This window comes from Heterodontus francisci, chromosome 25, assembly GCF_036365525.1.
Source record: "Heterodontus francisci isolate sHetFra1 chromosome 25, sHetFra1.hap1, whole genome shotgun sequence".
Lineage (NCBI taxonomy): Eukaryota > Metazoa > Chordata > Chondrichthyes > Heterodontiformes > Heterodontidae > Heterodontus > Heterodontus francisci.
The window spans coordinates 54,982,360-54,999,848 of record NC_090395.1 but is presented as its reverse complement, the minus strand read 5'-3'; the positions used below and the strand labels follow the sequence as shown (position 1 = coordinate 54,999,848).

Here is a 17,489-nt window from a genome sequence, read left to right as displayed (position 1 = left end):
AGACCTTTCAATAGCATTTCTACCTATTTCAACCCGTGTATACATTTCAGTATAAGGCCACTCCTAGATAAAAGTTGTCACACATCACATGGCAAATTTCCCCCAAACACACAACTCATTTACAGGGTTAACATTATACAGATTCTATAGACCAAAATTCTCACCTTCACAATGTATCGCATTCACAATAAGTGTTCCTTTCACGTCAACTTCAAACCAACGGTTGCACTATATTTAAATGGCGGCGCTTCCTGTCAGATTCTAAACCCACACAGGAAGCTTGGGCTGAAGTTAGATGAGAGAGTGGCTATTTAAATGTCCAAGTGCTGGCCTAACAGCACCATCTAATAGGGACAAAAATCATGTGTTCAGCTGCTCTTTGCCACTTTTCTCCCTCTCTGTGCACTTTATGGAAGTGGCCCGAAGAACTAAAACAAATTCAACTCAACTGCAGCACAGATACAGTAAATAATAGATTGTGTTCTTATCCCAGGACTATTATTAAAAATGCACTTGGGTCATGTTCTGTTCCTCTCCTGCCAATATATTTAAATGATACTCTACTCCCAACTTCAGTCAAAAACTCCCACTGTAGATTTAAAATTTCTCAGCCCAGCAGAGAACGGTACACCAGCTGCAGCGTGGACTGGAGTCAGCAGAGTTTCCATTTAATGCTGGAAGAACAATGTGGAGTGATAACAGCATGAACTGAAGTCGGTGTGTACTCACACAGCGCTGCTGCAGGATCTGCGGTTCTGTAGAAATTGCTCCTGAAGGGAACTAGCTAGGAGGAAAATCCTAGCAAGTATATCACCGAGGTATTAGACAACCAGCCTTTTAGCTACAAGGGGACACAAATTTCTGGTCTTATACACAAATAATATGGTTGTTTCTTTGCAAAGTGAAATTAATGGATTTTAATATGTGTTTATTAGAGCGGTTTAGGAAGGTCTGAAGGAATTATACTGCAACTACTTATTGTCTGATACATATGCAGAAAATTGTATGGGATGTGCGAATATATGGAATAGTAAGTACGACACTTCAGGGCTATGATAATGCCAAACCTTCCATCCATCACCATTACTAGCTAACACTATTCACTGTTATATAACTCTATAAAGTTTCAAGTAACAACAGAAAATGTTGGAAATACTTAGCATGTCTGGCATCATCTGTGGAGAGAAAAACAGTTAACTTTTCAGCTCAACAACGACCTCCTCAGGATAGTGCCCTGATATTACGATGTTCAGTTTCATTTGCAACTCCTCAGATAATGAAGTCGTCTGTGAACATATGCAGCAAAACCTAGATAATATCCAGGCTTGGGTTGACAAGTGGCAAGTAACATCCGCGCCACACAAGTGCCAGACAATGACTATCTCTAACAAGAGAGAATCTAACCATCTCCCCTTGACATTCAACGGCATTACCATTGCTGAATCACCAACTATCAACATCTTGGGGGGGGGGGGGTTACCATTGACCAGAAACTGAACCGGGGCAGACACAAATACTGCGGCTACCAGAGCAGGTGAGAGGCGGGGAATTCTGTGGCGAGTAACCCACCTCCCGACTCCCCAAAGCCTGTCCATCTACAAGGCACAAGTCAGGGGCGTGATGGAATACTCTCCACTTGCCTGGATGAGTGCAGCTCCAAAACAGAAGCAGCTCAACACTATCCAGGACAAAGCAGCCCACTTGATCAACACCCCATCCACCACCATAAACATCACTCCCTCCACCACTGACACAGCAGCAGCAGTGTGTACCATATACAAGATGCACTGCAGCAACTCACCATGCCTGCTTTGACAGCACCTTCCAACCCCACGACCTTTTCCACCTAGAAGGACAAGGGCAGCAGGCATGTGGAAACTGCATCTGCAAGTTCCCCTCAAAGTCACACACCAGTTTGAATTGGAAATATATCGCCGTTCCTTCACGGTCACTGGATCAAAATTCTGGAACTTCCTCCCTAGCAACACTGTGGGTGTACCTACACCACGTAGACTGCAGCAGTTCAAGACGACAGTTCACAACCACCTTCTCAAAGGTAATTAGGATGGGCAACAAATAATGGTCCTAACAGGGACACCCACATCCCATGAAACAAATAAAAAAAAGTAAATTAGGTTTTGGTCAAAAAATACTTGCGAACTTAGGCAATGAAAAGTCTGCCTCATGTCATTATTGTCCTAAAACTGTTAATGAAATTCTAACTTAAAACATTCTGGCCAATCATAATAAATTTCAAAATATGACTGATAATTAATATATAATTTTGCTCAAGCTTGTTGAGAGTAGAGGGCTTTTCATGTTTTTACAAAATTCTTATTTCACAATAGGAAACAAAGTAAATTTTTCATTGGTCAGTTTTTCAATGAGTTTAGCACTCCACAGAAGATAATCCTTGTTGACAGAAGTCCAGGCATAGAAGTATTTTAGAAAAACGTAACTCCTTTTCCTTGTTATGAACAGACATAAGTCAATTGTCACCAAAAAGTACTGCAAATGTGAAAAAAATGTAAATATGCTTAAAAACACAGCAAATCAAAATCTAACATTGTAATAGATTTTAAGCTAATATAATTTACACATAACTTATGAACTCAAGATCACAGCGACGGAGACAAGCATGCTGAAAACACTTTATAACCATGTTTGGGAGGCAAAATATGATGGCTGACAATTCAAATAATTACATCCAATGGCTAGCAAAAAATGGAATCAGTTTTGACAACTGGGCCAGCTATCAACCTTTTGCAGTGGGCATGCATAAAATAAAATCATAGAATGGTTACAACACAGGAGGCCAATCAGCCCACTGTGTCCATACAAGTTCCCTGCAAGTCCCACTCCCCTGTCGTTCCCCTGTAGCCTGCAAATCTTTTTTCTTCAGATAATTATCCAATTCCCTTTTGAAAGCTATGACTGAAGGAGCCTCCACCCCACACTCAGACACTGCATTCCAGATTCTAATCACTCGCTGCATAAAAAAGGTGTTTCAGGTTGTCACTGGTTCTTTTGCCATTCACTTTATATCAGTTTCCTTTGGTTCCCAACTCTTCCACCAATTGGAACAGTTTCCATTTACTCTGTCCAGATTCTTTATGATTTTGGGTGCCTCTATCAAATCTCCTCTAAACTTTCTCTTCACTAGGGAGAACAACCCCAGCTTCTCCAATCTATCCTCATAACTGAAGTACCTCTCCAATGCCTTCACATCCTTCCTGAAGTGAGGTGCCCAGAATTGGGCATAATACTCCAGCTGAGGCCAAAATCATGTTTTATAAAGGTTCACTATAACTTCCTCGCTTTTGCATTCTTGTTTCCCTCGTTATAAAGCCCAGGATCCCATATGCCTTATTCAATGCTTTCTCAACCTGCCCTTCCACCTTCAATGATTTGTGCACTTAGACCCGCAGGTCTCTAAGCTTCTGCACCTCGCTTTAGAATTGTATCCTTTTATATTGATTTTTCTCATTCTTTCAATGAAAAATGATCTGTAGTGCTTTGAACACCTAATTACATGCTTAATGCTGACAGCCAAGTTTCCTTATAGGAAAAGGACATAGAGGTGATCTTTTATTAATTGATGCTCATTTATCTTATTTGTATAAAGGGGTCCAATGCACCAGTTTCTCCAGTAAAAGCCTAGTACACGTCAGATTTGAGATTCTTGATTTCATTACTGATACACATTTGTCCTCTCAATGGTGAGGTGCAGAGAAGAACACAAACTTATGCTGACATAGCATCTCAACAGATCCCAAAATGCTTCATATACAATTACTTTAAAGTGTAGTCACTGCTTTTTGTAGGCAAATGTGGCAGCCATTTTGCATCAGCAAGGTTTCACAAGTAACAATGAGATGAATGATACATTTATCATTTTCTTGCTGATGTTAGTTGAGGAAGGACAGATTAACAAAAGCACCTAAGAAAATTCCCACTTTTTTTTTTAAAAACAGTGACATGGGATCTTTCAAGTCCACCAGAACCACCAACGAAGGCTTTGGTCCTCTCTTCAACAGCTCATCTGAAGGGTAGAACCTCCAATACAGCACTTCCTCAGTCCTGCACTAAAGCACCAGCCTAGATTATGTGCTTAAATCCTTGAATGGAGCTTGAACCAACAACGCTCAGACTCAGGCAAGAGTGCCACTGAGTTAAACTGAGTTCTGAACTGTGGTCTTGGTCACAAAAATTTAGATTATGTCCATTGGGATCAACAGTCTATATACATATATGAATGCAGACACACCAAGTCATAGAAGCATAGAAAGTTTAAGGTACAGAAAGAGGCCATTTGGCCCATTGTGTCTGTGCCAGCCAAAAAACAATCCACCCATTCTAAACCCACCTTCCAGCATTTGGTCTGTAGCCCCACAGCTTACAGCACTTAAGGTGCATATCCAGACTCCTTTTGAATGAGTTGAGGGTCTCTGCCTCAACTACCCTTGCAGGCAGTGAGTTCCAGACCCTCACCACCCTCTGGGTGAAAAAGATTTTCCTCATCTCCCCTCTAATTTTTCTACTAATCACTTGCAATCTATGCCAAGTCACTGACCTCTCTGCTAAGGTGAATAGGCCCTTCACCTCCACTCTATCCAGGCCCCTCAAAATTTTGTACCTTTCAATCAGATCTCCCCTCAGCCTTCTCTGTTCCAAGGAGAAGAACCCCAGCCGATCCAATCTTTCCTCACAGCTGCATTTTTCCAGTCCCAGCAACATCCTCGTAAATCTTTGAACCCTCTCTAGTGCAATTACATCGGTGATGAGGTGATCAGAACTGCACACAGTACTCAAGTTGTGGCCTAACCAATGACTTACACAGTTCCAGCATAATCTCCCTGCTCCTGCACTCTATACCTCGGCTAATAAAGGAAAGAATTCCATATGTCTTCTTAACTACCTTATCGACCTGTCCTGCTAGCTACAGGGATCTGTGGACATTCCCTTACTTCCTCTACACTTCAGTAGTTTCCCATTAATAGTGTATTCCTTTGCCTTGTTTGACCTCCCCAAATGCATCACCTAACACTTCTCTGGGTTGAATTCCATTTGGCACTTTTCTGCTCATCTGACCAGACCATCAATATCTTCTTGCAGCCTACAACTATCCTCCGTGCGATCTACCACACGGCCAATATTTGTGCGTCTGCAAACTTCTTAATCATGCCCCCTAGATTTACGTCTAAATCATTAATATACACCACAAAAAACAGGGGACCCAGTACTGAGCCCTGCGGAACGCCATTGAAAAAAGCCCTCCAGTTGTTGCTAAAACACCCGTCAACAATTACCCTTTGCTTCCTGCCACTGAGCCAATTTTGTATCCACCTTGCTGCATTTCCCTGGATCCCATGGGATTTTATTTTTTTTTAAAAAACCAGTCTGCCACGTGGAAACTTGTCAAAAGCCTTGCTAAAATCCATGTAGACCACATCAACTGCACTACCCTCACCCACCTTCCTTGTTACTTCTTCAAAAAATTTGATCAAGTTGGTCTGACAAGATCTTCCTTTAACAAATCCATGCTGACTATCCTTGATTAACCTGTGCCTAAGTGACAGTTTATCCTGTCTCTCAGAATAGATGCCCATTACTGAGGTTAGACTGACTGGCCTGTAATTTTTCAGTCTATCCTTTGCTCCCTTTTTAAACACAGGTACAATGCTAGCAATTCTCCAATCCTCCAGCACCACATCTGTATCCAGTGAGGACTGGAAAATGGTCAGACCCTCTGCTATTTTTCCTCTAGGATACATTTCATCTGGCCATGGTGATGTATCAACTCTGTCTGTCCCTCCTTGGTCTGTTCTTGCCAACATTACCAAGCTAGTTACAATTTATTGATGTACCTCAATCAGGAAGGTAGTCCTGCATTCAAATTTTAAAACTGAACTTCAGACCATGTAAAGAAATCCTGGATCCGCAAAGCTGCAGAGATGTGCATACCAATGAAACAGCAGGGGTTAAAGCCATAAGAAACGTTGATACAGCATTACTGTTGGTGAATAAAATAGAAGCATACACAGCCATGTAAAAGGTGTGCTTTTGGTATTGCAGCCAAAGTCATGAACTGCAGACCTAGAAGCTTGTAAAAAACATCCATGTATTTCTCCACTGTATATCTTTCTTCACCCGTGGCCCGGACAAACCAATGAGCGAAATAAATTGCGTAAGAAAAATCCCAATGCAAAACTACATAACGATCTCCATTTTTGCTCCTTGCAAGTTTTAGTTCATACTGTTATGTAATCTTAGCACAGGGAAACCTGCAAAAATGTGTATGGATCTAGTTGAACTATGTTTCACATCCTATCAGCTTTGTACCTTCTACTTTCTTGTGTTTGGGGTACCTAAACTCAGATTAAAAAATTGAAAATGAGAATTCCTGCCAGTTTTAGAATTCCAAGGCTCGTCAATGGTTGTTTTAAATTAAATACTGGTTAGCGCTAGCTTTTCCATTGCCGGTCTCATGTATGGCATCTTAAGCTGCCAGAACTCTTGACACTTAACATTATATGATGATTTGGGGGGGGTGGAAGGCGAAAAATATTAACACATCTTTCATGCCTTGAAGATGTAGAATATTGGGTTGAACCAATTGTAGCATTGAGATTCTTTGGCCATATTTGTGTCATTGTTAAATCTTCGATAAGGATCTATGGTGATGTCTGTTCTTAGCTGCAACTGTTTTTTTTTTGCAGGGAGAGGGTGAAAGAAAAAGAACTTAGAATTGCACCTGATCTGCTTTATTTCAAAATTTGTACAATTGGGTTATCTTTATTGTAAGCAGGAATTTTTATCAAGAGGGCTACAAAAAGCCATAGCTGCACAATTTAGATTGATCATTGCGGTGCTTTACATAAAGTGCATTTCCAAAAAGGAAAAACTTTAACAGGTCACTGCACTTTACAAATGTTGTTGGGAATGTTCCAACCAGTAGAGAACTGAATTATTACAGCTCGACTTCTGATATACCATTTTAAGGCTCACTTCAAATGGTAGCATAACCATATGCAACACTGCCCTGCAATATAGGGCAACATGACACTGAAGGGTAGCATTTGTTTCTGTACTTCAGATTTGCTACTTATTCACTAAACACAGAACCTGGCCAAATATTACCGAAAGAAAATAAATGTGACTAATTCAGATGCTCCACGGGATATTTTTCAACTGGAAAAAAATTACCACTTCTGCAGACTTTGAATATAGCACCGGCTGAAAACAGACACCAGTGTAGTCTTACATCATAGCCCAAGGGCTTTTAATTTGATTTTAAAAGGCAGTCTTTCACTGGAAGTGTTTGGCTTCATTTCTTCTGGTACTGGTTGAGAATCTCTTCCTCCAAAAAATAGAGAAAATACTTCACAAACTCAATTTCCTTTCATGTACAATATTAACATATATTGTATGCAAAAGTTCACTTTATTTTTTTGAAATATAGTCTGTTTAGGCAAACAAGCCACATTGCAATGCAATAGAACACATGACCAAATTAATGATTAATTCCAGTTGGTTTTCCTGGACTATGCTGTGAAGCAAATTTTAAAAAACATTTTCTGGACAGATGTTACACAAAACACAAAATGGGGAACCTTCATTAGAAAACAGTAATATTTAAATACAATGTTATCATTTCTAAGACCTGCAGTAAATAGAAACACAGAAGGGACTAATGAAAAGGATCAGTTTCCTACTATATATCTTATAGCTCTTCCAATAATAGACTCGAGATTTCAAGTACTGATAAGTACTTTGGAACTTCAACAGTCACTGACAGAATGCCTTCTTCTAAAGTGCTGTTCCAGGAATGGCAGTTGGGAAGCTGGTAAGTATGAACATATCTTAAACACTCAACTACTTGAGTTACTCAGCTATCAACCTACCTATAGAAAACATGGTCAAAGGCCAAGTGCACAGCCTAGGTCTTAAGCAGGCTAACTTGAAAGCATGCAGTCTGGCCACAAGACATCCAAAGCAAAAGCAGTTAATTTACTAGATACCTTAATCTCCAATTCAATGGTCAATGTACTATAATGTGTAAAACACAGCTAGCTATCTCTTTGGTACGAGTATAAGGTAAGATTTCATCTGGTCTCTAGTTCCATGTGTGATCATACTTGTAGATTTTACAGTTCCTTGGCAAAAGGCTTACATTACATTTTGAACCGCTCATTTATACTCGCACTCATCATAAATGTTATGAACAGCACAACTGGTGAATGTAGACTAAATTACTTTTCATTAGCAGCTAACAATCTGCAGTTATTAATGCCTATGCATATTTCTGTTGTCATCCAAACCCCTGCATAATCCCTTTTTCTGTATACATTTTTTCTAAATGTGGAAAATCTGCCTAAAGATTGGAGTAGCCTATACAGATATATTTGTACCTGTAAGACAATGAACCAGATGGTGCACTAAGTTAAGGACAGGACAAACATGAATTTGGTTGCTATGAGTTAAGCCAAGGGTGTCTGAGGCATTCTGCTGCAGTGGCTCGCTTCTCTGGCATCAGTTCCAGCATTGGTAACAGGAATTCTGTAAACGTAGCAGCTTCCTCCTGGGGCCACTCATACTTTTCCACCAGTACTTCATAGAGTCCCCAGGGTTTCAGTTTTGTGATGTGCCTCAGCTCACCTAAAGAGATAAACACCTTGATTAGCATTTTAAACATTATAGAACAATGAACTGAATTACAAAAGATTTGTTAACTGGTTTTTGTCATGATCTTCACTGCCACACTTCCTCCTGCATCAAGCTGTACAAGTACAGCTTAGAGGGAACTTGGCGTCTGAACCATAGAGCCCTTCAAGGCTGTCAGTTTAACTCTGTGGCACACAAACAAAACAACTGTGCTCCGAGATGACATTGGCTGTGCCAGGTTTCCCTTCTGTCACTGTCGACGGGACATTTTGGTGTCATCTAAGAATTTTACTGCAAATTAGTCCAGATGAGAAAGGCGCAGCTTAACTCGCACATCCATTCACAAGATTTTAGTCCCCTCATTTGCAGGCCTCAACTATTCCTTAAATTATTTGTGTTTCACCTCTACAGTTCCCTCTTGGACTCCGGCTCATATGATCACATTGCTCTTGATTTCAGTCCTAAACTTCTTATACTTTGAATCCATGTTCCTTAGCCCTAGTTTCGTAATTTAATTTGAAGTAATCTAAATTTACCTGTTCATTCTCTTAGTTGTCTCGTCTCTCTATATCACTTAACAGATGTCTCCTTTCTGAGCTGAAAAGTTCATACTTCACTAGTCATTTTTCAGACCTTTTAAGATTAGGGATCAGCCTTATTATTTTTCTCTGCACTGCCCCACTACATGAATATCGTCCTTGTATCTTGGCAACCAGTAACAGACACTACTCATGTTATAGCCCAAGCAGAGCACTGTGTAGTTAGATTATGACTTGCTTTGACTTGTATGCTATTTTGTAATTTTCTACTGACTTTGCTCTGCATTTCATGGACCTATTAGAATTCAAGACTACCAGGACTATTAGCTATTTGAACATTCATGTATTATGTTTCACCCAATTTTCTTCCTATGCATGGTGCTTTATACTTACCTACATTAAATTTCATTGTTAATACAGTGCCCACATATACATGCAATATATTTGGATTTTCAAAAGGCCTTTAATTAAGTCCCACATGGACTCGTGACTAAGGTCAGAGCATGTGGACTCAGGGTACAAGTAGCAGAATAGATAATAAGCTGGCTTCAAAACAGAAAACAGAAAAGATTAAGGGGAGGCACTCAGACTGGCAGAAGTTGGGACGTAATTTTTGAAAATTCAAAAGAAACGTTGGCCTGTCTCACGAGGCTTTGAACCTTACCCTATTTCTAGGACTTGAACATTGCTAGGACCACTGCTGTCCATATATTACACAAATGATTTGGACTCAATTTGTGGACAGTGATTTGAGAATTTTTCATTACTGAGGAAGACTGTGACAGATTACAAGATATCAATAAACCTGCAGAATGGTCATGTAATTAGCAAATGAATTTCAATGCAGATAACAAGAGTTCATTTCCAGAGGGATAGATTGAAAAGCAGAAAAGTTATGTTAAACTTATATAGAAACATGGATAAGGCCACACGTGGGAGTATTATGGCATGGTTCTGGTCTCCATATTATAGAAAGGACACAGAAGCACTGGAGAAGGCGCAGAACAGATTTACAAGGATGATACCAGAGCTGAGAAATCATACTCAGCAAAAGACTGAACAGGCTCGGGTTCTTTTCTCTAGAAAAAAAAACTGAGGGGTGATCCGGTAGCAGTCTTCAAAATTATGAAATGGTTTGAAAGGATAGACGTCGAGAAAATGTTTCCACTTGTGGAAAAATCCAAAAGTAGGCATCATAAATATAGGACAGTCACCAATAAATCCAATAGGAAATTCAGACATAACTTTACCAAGAGTGTGGTTGGTACGTGGAACTTATTAACACATGAAGTAGTTGATGCGACTAGCATAGATACATTTAAGGGAAAACTAAACACACAAGTGAGAAAGGAATGGAAGGTTATGCTGATAGGGTTGGATGAAGAGGGGTGGGAGGGGGCTCACATGGACCAGATGGGCCCAATGTCTGTGCTGTCAATTCTATGTAGCATTTTGCCCAAGTCATTCTGTAATTTCTGAGCTACCTCCTTAGTTCCAATGTCCCTCCTATACTAGCATTATCTGGAAATGTGACCAATTTGCACAAACCTTATGGGCTGAATGTTATTCGCGCATTGTGCTCTACGGCCTTCCAACACGGAAATCCCGTCGAGGAATCCCTGCGGTATTACACTGGGGGGCTCTTTTAAATAGAGGGGACAGAGTGGCCACCCCCGATGACAGAGAGGGGGCAGCTTCCGTGTCCCCGGCAACGGAGTCTGGCGCCGCTGTGCAGGCGCCGGCGCCATTTATAAAGGGCTTCAATCCCTTCACTTAAATTACAATGGTTAAAATGGCAAGACTTGAAAAATGTGCGATACAAATGTTATGCACACTTCAAATCCCCTCTCCCACCCCCTCAGTGAATAATCAGAGTAATATTTGTCCAACCCCCCCCCCACAAAAAACAAAGTTCCATAACAACCTTTCCCCCACCGAACTTTATTTCCTTTAACCTTCAATCCCTTCCCACCATCCCCTCAACCAACAGTGTTAATTTTTGCTGCTCCCCCACCCCTCCCAACCCACCCTGAAAATTTTATTCCTCCCCCCTCCCCACCAGGTTCTCACCTCGGAACTCCATACAGAGTTCCGGAGGCGCACGAAGGACGAACGACGGCCGTGAAATTGGTGTGGGACAGCCGCCGCCTGCAGATAGGTTCATCTGCGTATCATTTGGTTCATTTTAATATGCAGATAAAGGGCCCACTGCTAGGCAGGGCGGCCGCACTGAGGCCCCCACACCATCGGTAATATGCGGCGGGCCCTTCTCGACATCACGGGTCAAGACAAGCCTTTCCCTACAGAATTTTACCAGCCCCTGCCACCCCCCCATGACGCACAGTATCGAGGGGCTGATAAAATTCACATCATACATATAAATTAACAGCTTTGAGGCACCCTGCTCAACTTTCGCCAAATGCCCCTAACAAGTACCTGTAGTTTTCTACCCTTCAACCAATTTCTTATCCATACCCAAGATTACACTGAAGCCCTAAAGTTTGAAGTTTAAAAACCTTTTGTGTGGACGTTTGTTAAATGTTTCAATTTGCAGTGAGGATTTCTTCTGATCACTCTCTTTTGATCCCTTATAACACATTTCTGTTTGCACATATTTTCATCCCGCTGAACACCTCTTTTCTTCTTGTAGAAGCTATTTAGCAGGAGTAAGCTATCCAAGATGGGCAGGACACTTCACACAATATCATAGAATCTAAAGTCCTCTGCAGTTTATAGATATCATGAAATTGGTTCTTGAAAGCTAAAACATATTTTTTTGAATCATTTGTTAAGGTAGCTTAGTTTGCTCAACTATATACTCAACAATCCAGAACACATCTATTACAATTTAGGCTACATAAAGTTGTTAGTGGGTGAGAAGTGGAATTGGTGTACAATATATTAACATTCTGGTTTTATTTGGTAACAGAACTACAGCAACTGCACTACTGTTTCAACTGAAAGCAAATCAAATCATCAAGTTCACAACTCGCAACTCATTCTTTTCAAAATTTTCCCTTCATGCTCAGTTTTTTTTTTTAATTGCCACTCAAAAATTAGACAATTAGAAAAATCAAGCTGAACTCAGCTTTGAGGTTAGGTACAAGAAACACTTCTGAAGTGTTAACTATGTACAATTATACAGAAAACATTTCAGAATTTGTTACTTCCATGACTAATTAAAACATTGCAGAAGTCCTAAAAGATATCATGCAACTCAGGTCTTGGTAGCCCAATTTGTCTACAAGATCAATATAATTTCATAGGCCATCACAAAATATGTAGTAATTGAACAGCTACCAACACTTCAACAAACTGAAAGATTTATGGCTCATCAGAAGCAGCATTGAATGAAATTGAACATATTGAAACCTTGTAAGCAGCACAGTAGTTATAATAGCAATATTTAATAGTTTATGAGTGCAAATTAAAACATATTCTTTAATCATGACTTGGGCTGGGTCAATGCGTTGTTTGTCATTACCTTTTTATAACATGCATGCAAACATCTGTCTTTGTCAACTTCAGTAGAAGTTTAAAATATGTTTAAAAAATCTTACCATTACATTTTTGGGTGCTTTACCTTTTTTAGTGAAAAATTCCTTAGAATATTTTCCTGCGAGAATAAGCTTCCGAGGCATTTTCCCCAGCAGTTCAATAATCAAAGCAATGTGATCTGCATGCAGGAATGTTTACAAAAACAAAGCAATAGTTATAGCAATATAATGCATCCATTGCATTTCATCCATTCTGCCCAATGAGGTAAATTCATTTCCAATTTTTCAAACAAAATTAAGACATGTTGCATCCTTCAATATTGAGTTATACCATAATGAAATTACAAAATTCATAAGAATGCAGAAGAAAAAAAAAATCAATTAAGTCTATCTGGTTCAACTGGAAGTCTGGATGTTTTGTGCCAGATTTTCCCTAAATCATTCAAGTACTTCACCCACATAAAGCCGTTTTAAGCAGACAAGAAAAGATATTTGCAAGTCAAGTTTATAACTGAATTTGCTGAAACAATGCATCTACATGGGAATTGATCCCATTATTTTCTTACAGACCAAACTTAATGAGATTTTTTGATCACTGAGTAAAATTGCCATTTTCAAAATGAGCATGATGTATATCGGATAAATGTTTAGCCTTTTTATCTAGCAATTGAGCCAAGGATCACAAACTGCTTTTAGCAATTTCTACAGCAGGGCAAGATGACCTAAATTAATCAGTATGACTTCGGTATACAAAGACAAATAATTAATTTTACCATGGGATCAGGCGACTGTAAATCGGGGAGGCGGTGGCGTACTGGTATTGTCACTGGACTAGTAACCCAGAGACCCAGGTATTGCTCTGGGGACATGGGTCCGAATCCCACCACAGCAGAAGGTGGAATTTGAATTCAATTAATAAATCTGGAATTTAAAGCTAGTCTAATGATGGCCATGAAACCATTGTCGATTGTTGTAAAAACCCATCTGGTTCACTAATGTCCTTTAGGGAAGGAAATCTGCTGTCCTTACCTGGTCTGGCCTACATGTGACTCCAGATCCACAGCAATGTGGTTGACTCTTACATGTCCTCTGAAATGGCCTAGCAAGCCACTCAGTTCAAGGGCAATTAGGGATGGGCAATAAATGCTGGCCTGGCCTGCGACGCCCACATCCCATTAATGAATAAAAAAAAAAATTGCTCTTAACTCAAAGAATTCCTCCCATTCAAAAGGAGACACAATGCAGCTGGTTCCACAGGAAAAGGGAACCAAATAGGTTGTGCGGGTAACAATTTACATGAAATTATTGAATAGACAATGCAGGCAAGTGTTCATCAGGTGAAATATTACAATTCTTCAGCTCTAAAACAAACCTTCAACACATCACTATTAGATATTCAGTAGTACTAATGTTGTTCAACTTCTATCCATGTGTGTGCAACACACCGCACTGCAAAGAACGGGTGCTGCTTCTGCGAGTGAAGTATTCCTAACTAAGCCTAAAAGATAATCTGGCTATTTATTTAATTATTGTGGGACCTTGCTGTACACAACTTGGCTGCCGCATTTCCTACAGAACAATAGTGACTACTTCAAAGGTGCTTTGGGATGTCCAAAAATCATGAATGCAAGTCCTTTGTTCCAGGAGTATCTGCCAGAAAGAACAAACTGACTTGCTACTTTGCCTAGTCATTTAATTGGGTGTGCAATATGGTCCAGGGGAAGAGGAAAGAGATGAGAACGGGAACGCAATTGGGAATCACAAAAGAAAACAAACGCATGCTCAATAGGTGGAAAAAAAACTGATTTAAGGAACAGAACCAAATCAAATTGGGTATCTCCCCACTGTTACCAAAGAAAGAGCCAACCTACTCAATAGTTACCTGGAATGGAATGCAATTTCCTAAGCAGAAATTGATCTATACTGTACAAAATCTTATCAATTGACTGCCACATTCTAACAATCTCGTTGGCAAAGAGCAAGGCACAGAACGAGGTGACAGAAATCTTCTGAAAAGTGTAACTGATCGAGTTAGAGAATACAATTAACAGTTATTAAGGAGCAGCATCAATACAAGGTAGTGACTATTGAGGTATCACAGCAATTGCTTACACAGTTATTGCTGATCTGGATGAATACTAATGATTTGGAAAAAGGTAAACTAAGAAACTTGAAAGGTTGTGCAAGCTACCAAATTGGAAGAATACAAATAGGAGAAGTAATAGCAAAATCTGATATTATTCAGAAAAAGGTAGTTGCGAAGCTGGGAACAAAAATGATAGGGGTACAAAATAAATGAAACAGTACATATGAAAATTAGGAACTGGAATTTTAGTGGAAAAGTTAGATATCCTGGGGAATTAAGGGTTAAGAATCAAACTGCCTTGTATCTTAGAATAAGAGGTTTTCCCAAATAAACAGTATAGCAACTCTTTGAATACCATCTACAAAAAATGCTTGTGCAAAGAAATAACAGTTAATACAACTCCACAAAGAATGAGAACCGTTAAGCCAGGAAGTCTTATCTGTGACATGTACTTTTGATGTAGGCAAAATAAGGTGTATAAAGGAACATGGTGGGCTTGAAAGATGAAGAAACTGAAACCTCTCTGAACAGTTAGGTCAATCACCTGAGCTACACATGAATAAAGTCTATTCCTTACACTCCACCATTAATTGTTTTGTGCTTACACAAAGTGCATCAGAGATAACCCCTCTTCTGTAGTTCACAGTTGATCCTTAACAGGAAACACCATTAAAATCATCAGCACACCATGCAGTGGTGGCGAAGACAGAAACAGGATTTATGGTGTAACTCAGTGTGGAGCACAGGACACAAGTTATAAATGGTTTGTAATAAGTACTGGTCTGGCTCAACACGAACACTGTGTACAGCCCTGGGAAACAGAGAAGGAACACCAGTTTTGAAGGAAATATGAAGATTTAAATTTGGTAAATGGGATTGGGCACCTAGACCAAGAGGAAGAACTACAGGTATTAGGGAAATTTTCATTGGAAAATAATGAGCCTTTGCGGTGACCTTATTGAGGTATTTAAAATCCTAAAGGGGTAGACAATCTAGATTAAAATCTTGATGGTTTGGCTAAGAGTGAATAGGAAAAGACTACTTCCTCTGGGAGCTAGTGACAAGCAGTTACATAATGATAACAAGGAATTTCATCACAGTGACAGTATCAAGCAAGTTCAACTGATTTTGCTGAAACTAGCCACAGAGGTGGGCTATAAAAAAATGTCTAACATATATTGCCACTATCATAAAAACAATACAGGAGACAGAAAACATAACAGAAGTAGGCCCCCAGACCTACTCTGCCATAGATCATGGTTGAACTTCTACATCAATTCCACTTTCTCACCCTATTCCTCGATTCCCTTAGCACCCAAAAGACCTATCTTGTATGTACTCATCAACTGAATATGTACAGCCCACTGCTGTAGAAAATTCCAAAGATCCACAACCTTCTGAAAGAAGAAATTTCTCATCTCAATCCTAAATAGTCGTCTGCTTATCCCAAGACTGTGGTCCCTAGTTCTAGACTTGCCAGGCAGAGGAAACAGCCTTTCAGCATCTACCCTGTCAAGTCCTCAAGATCTTATGTTTCAATGAGATCACCTCTCATTCTTCCCAAAAGGTCCATTCTATTCAATGTCTCTTCATAGGACAACCTGCTCATTCCAGAAATTGATGTAGTAATTAATCTTTATGAGTCTTAAATAATTGATCCCTCATTTTGAAACTCCAAGTTCAAGATTCTTCAGCCAGGTTAAAAAGCCGCCAGGCATCTGGAGACTTATCATTTTCCCCCATCTATTATACAGTAATAATGATATATACAAGACAGAAAGGTAAGGAAATGATTTAGCAGGAGCACACAATGCAGTCATAGTTCAAATTTTCTGTCCATTGCCTTAGGCGGCTGGAAAAGAACAAGTATGTCGCCTAAACATTGGGTGGCACTATGCCTGTAAATCAAGTGCTAAACAGGCACCCAAGCCCCCTGTGCCAGGAAGGATCCACAAACACATTATGAGCCGGAAGTAGGCCATAGATCGCTCGGTGCCTATTTTTGGGCCCAATAGTGCTGGCCTCTTTTGTGATCAAATGATCTTTCTACAAACCAAGGTAAATTCTAAAATGCTCAAGTTTTTTTGTTCCATTTATGTTTTCCTTTAACTTTATAGTGTATTTCATAAAACTGACAGTAGATAATCAACTGTAATCTATTTTTGAAATCTCAAATCAAGTCTCGGGCTTTGACTCATTTTATGATAAATGAAAGCTAGACTAGTTATTGGGTAAATAGGCTGGTAAGTAAAAGTATTTAACAGCTGTAATAATCTCTAGAATCAATACTTTGGACTGAAAGCTAATTGCTGTAAAGAATGCACTAAGTATCAAGGGTAAAAAACCGTACATGTTAATTGCCACTGCTAAAGATTTGTACCATTTATGTACAATGTCTTGATTCAAAAAAATTGGACTCATTTCAGATTTGCAGGAATTAACACTGACAAAACAAAATTTAATGTCAAAATCATAACAGTTATTTCAACTTCACAGAAAATTATGTATTGGTTAATAACCAACTTTACAAATTTAAAGAGATACCGAAATATACAAGGGTCTAATGAACAGAAAATTGTCACATGCTACGATTCAAAGGCACTGGCTGCACAGATTCCAATATTTCAATAGATGTTTTTTAAAAATAAGTGTCAGCACATCTATATTATGATGATGCAAATAATCTTTATACAATAGATGAAT

At 39.5% G+C, this 17,489-nt stretch overlaps 1 protein-coding gene across 2 annotated transcripts in view; it reads right to left on the bottom strand.

Moving 5' to 3' along the window:
- Nucleotides 1-7,395: 7,395 nt before the first annotated feature.
- LOC137383878 (SRSF protein kinase 1-like) overlaps nt 7,396-17,489 on the bottom strand; it is an 85,699-nt gene continuing 75,605 nt past the window's right edge. For both annotated transcript variants that reach the window (XM_068057229.1, XM_068057230.1), the window contains 2 exons: nt 12,787-12,879; nt 7,396-8,658 (listed from right to left, as the gene is read on the bottom strand). In XM_068057229.1, the coding sequence (XP_067913330.1) occupies nt 8,474-8,658; nt 12,787-12,879 (278 nt within the window). In that variant the 3' untranslated portion in view covers nt 7,396-8,473. The remainder of the gene's footprint in view (nt 8,659-12,786; nt 12,880-17,489) is intronic.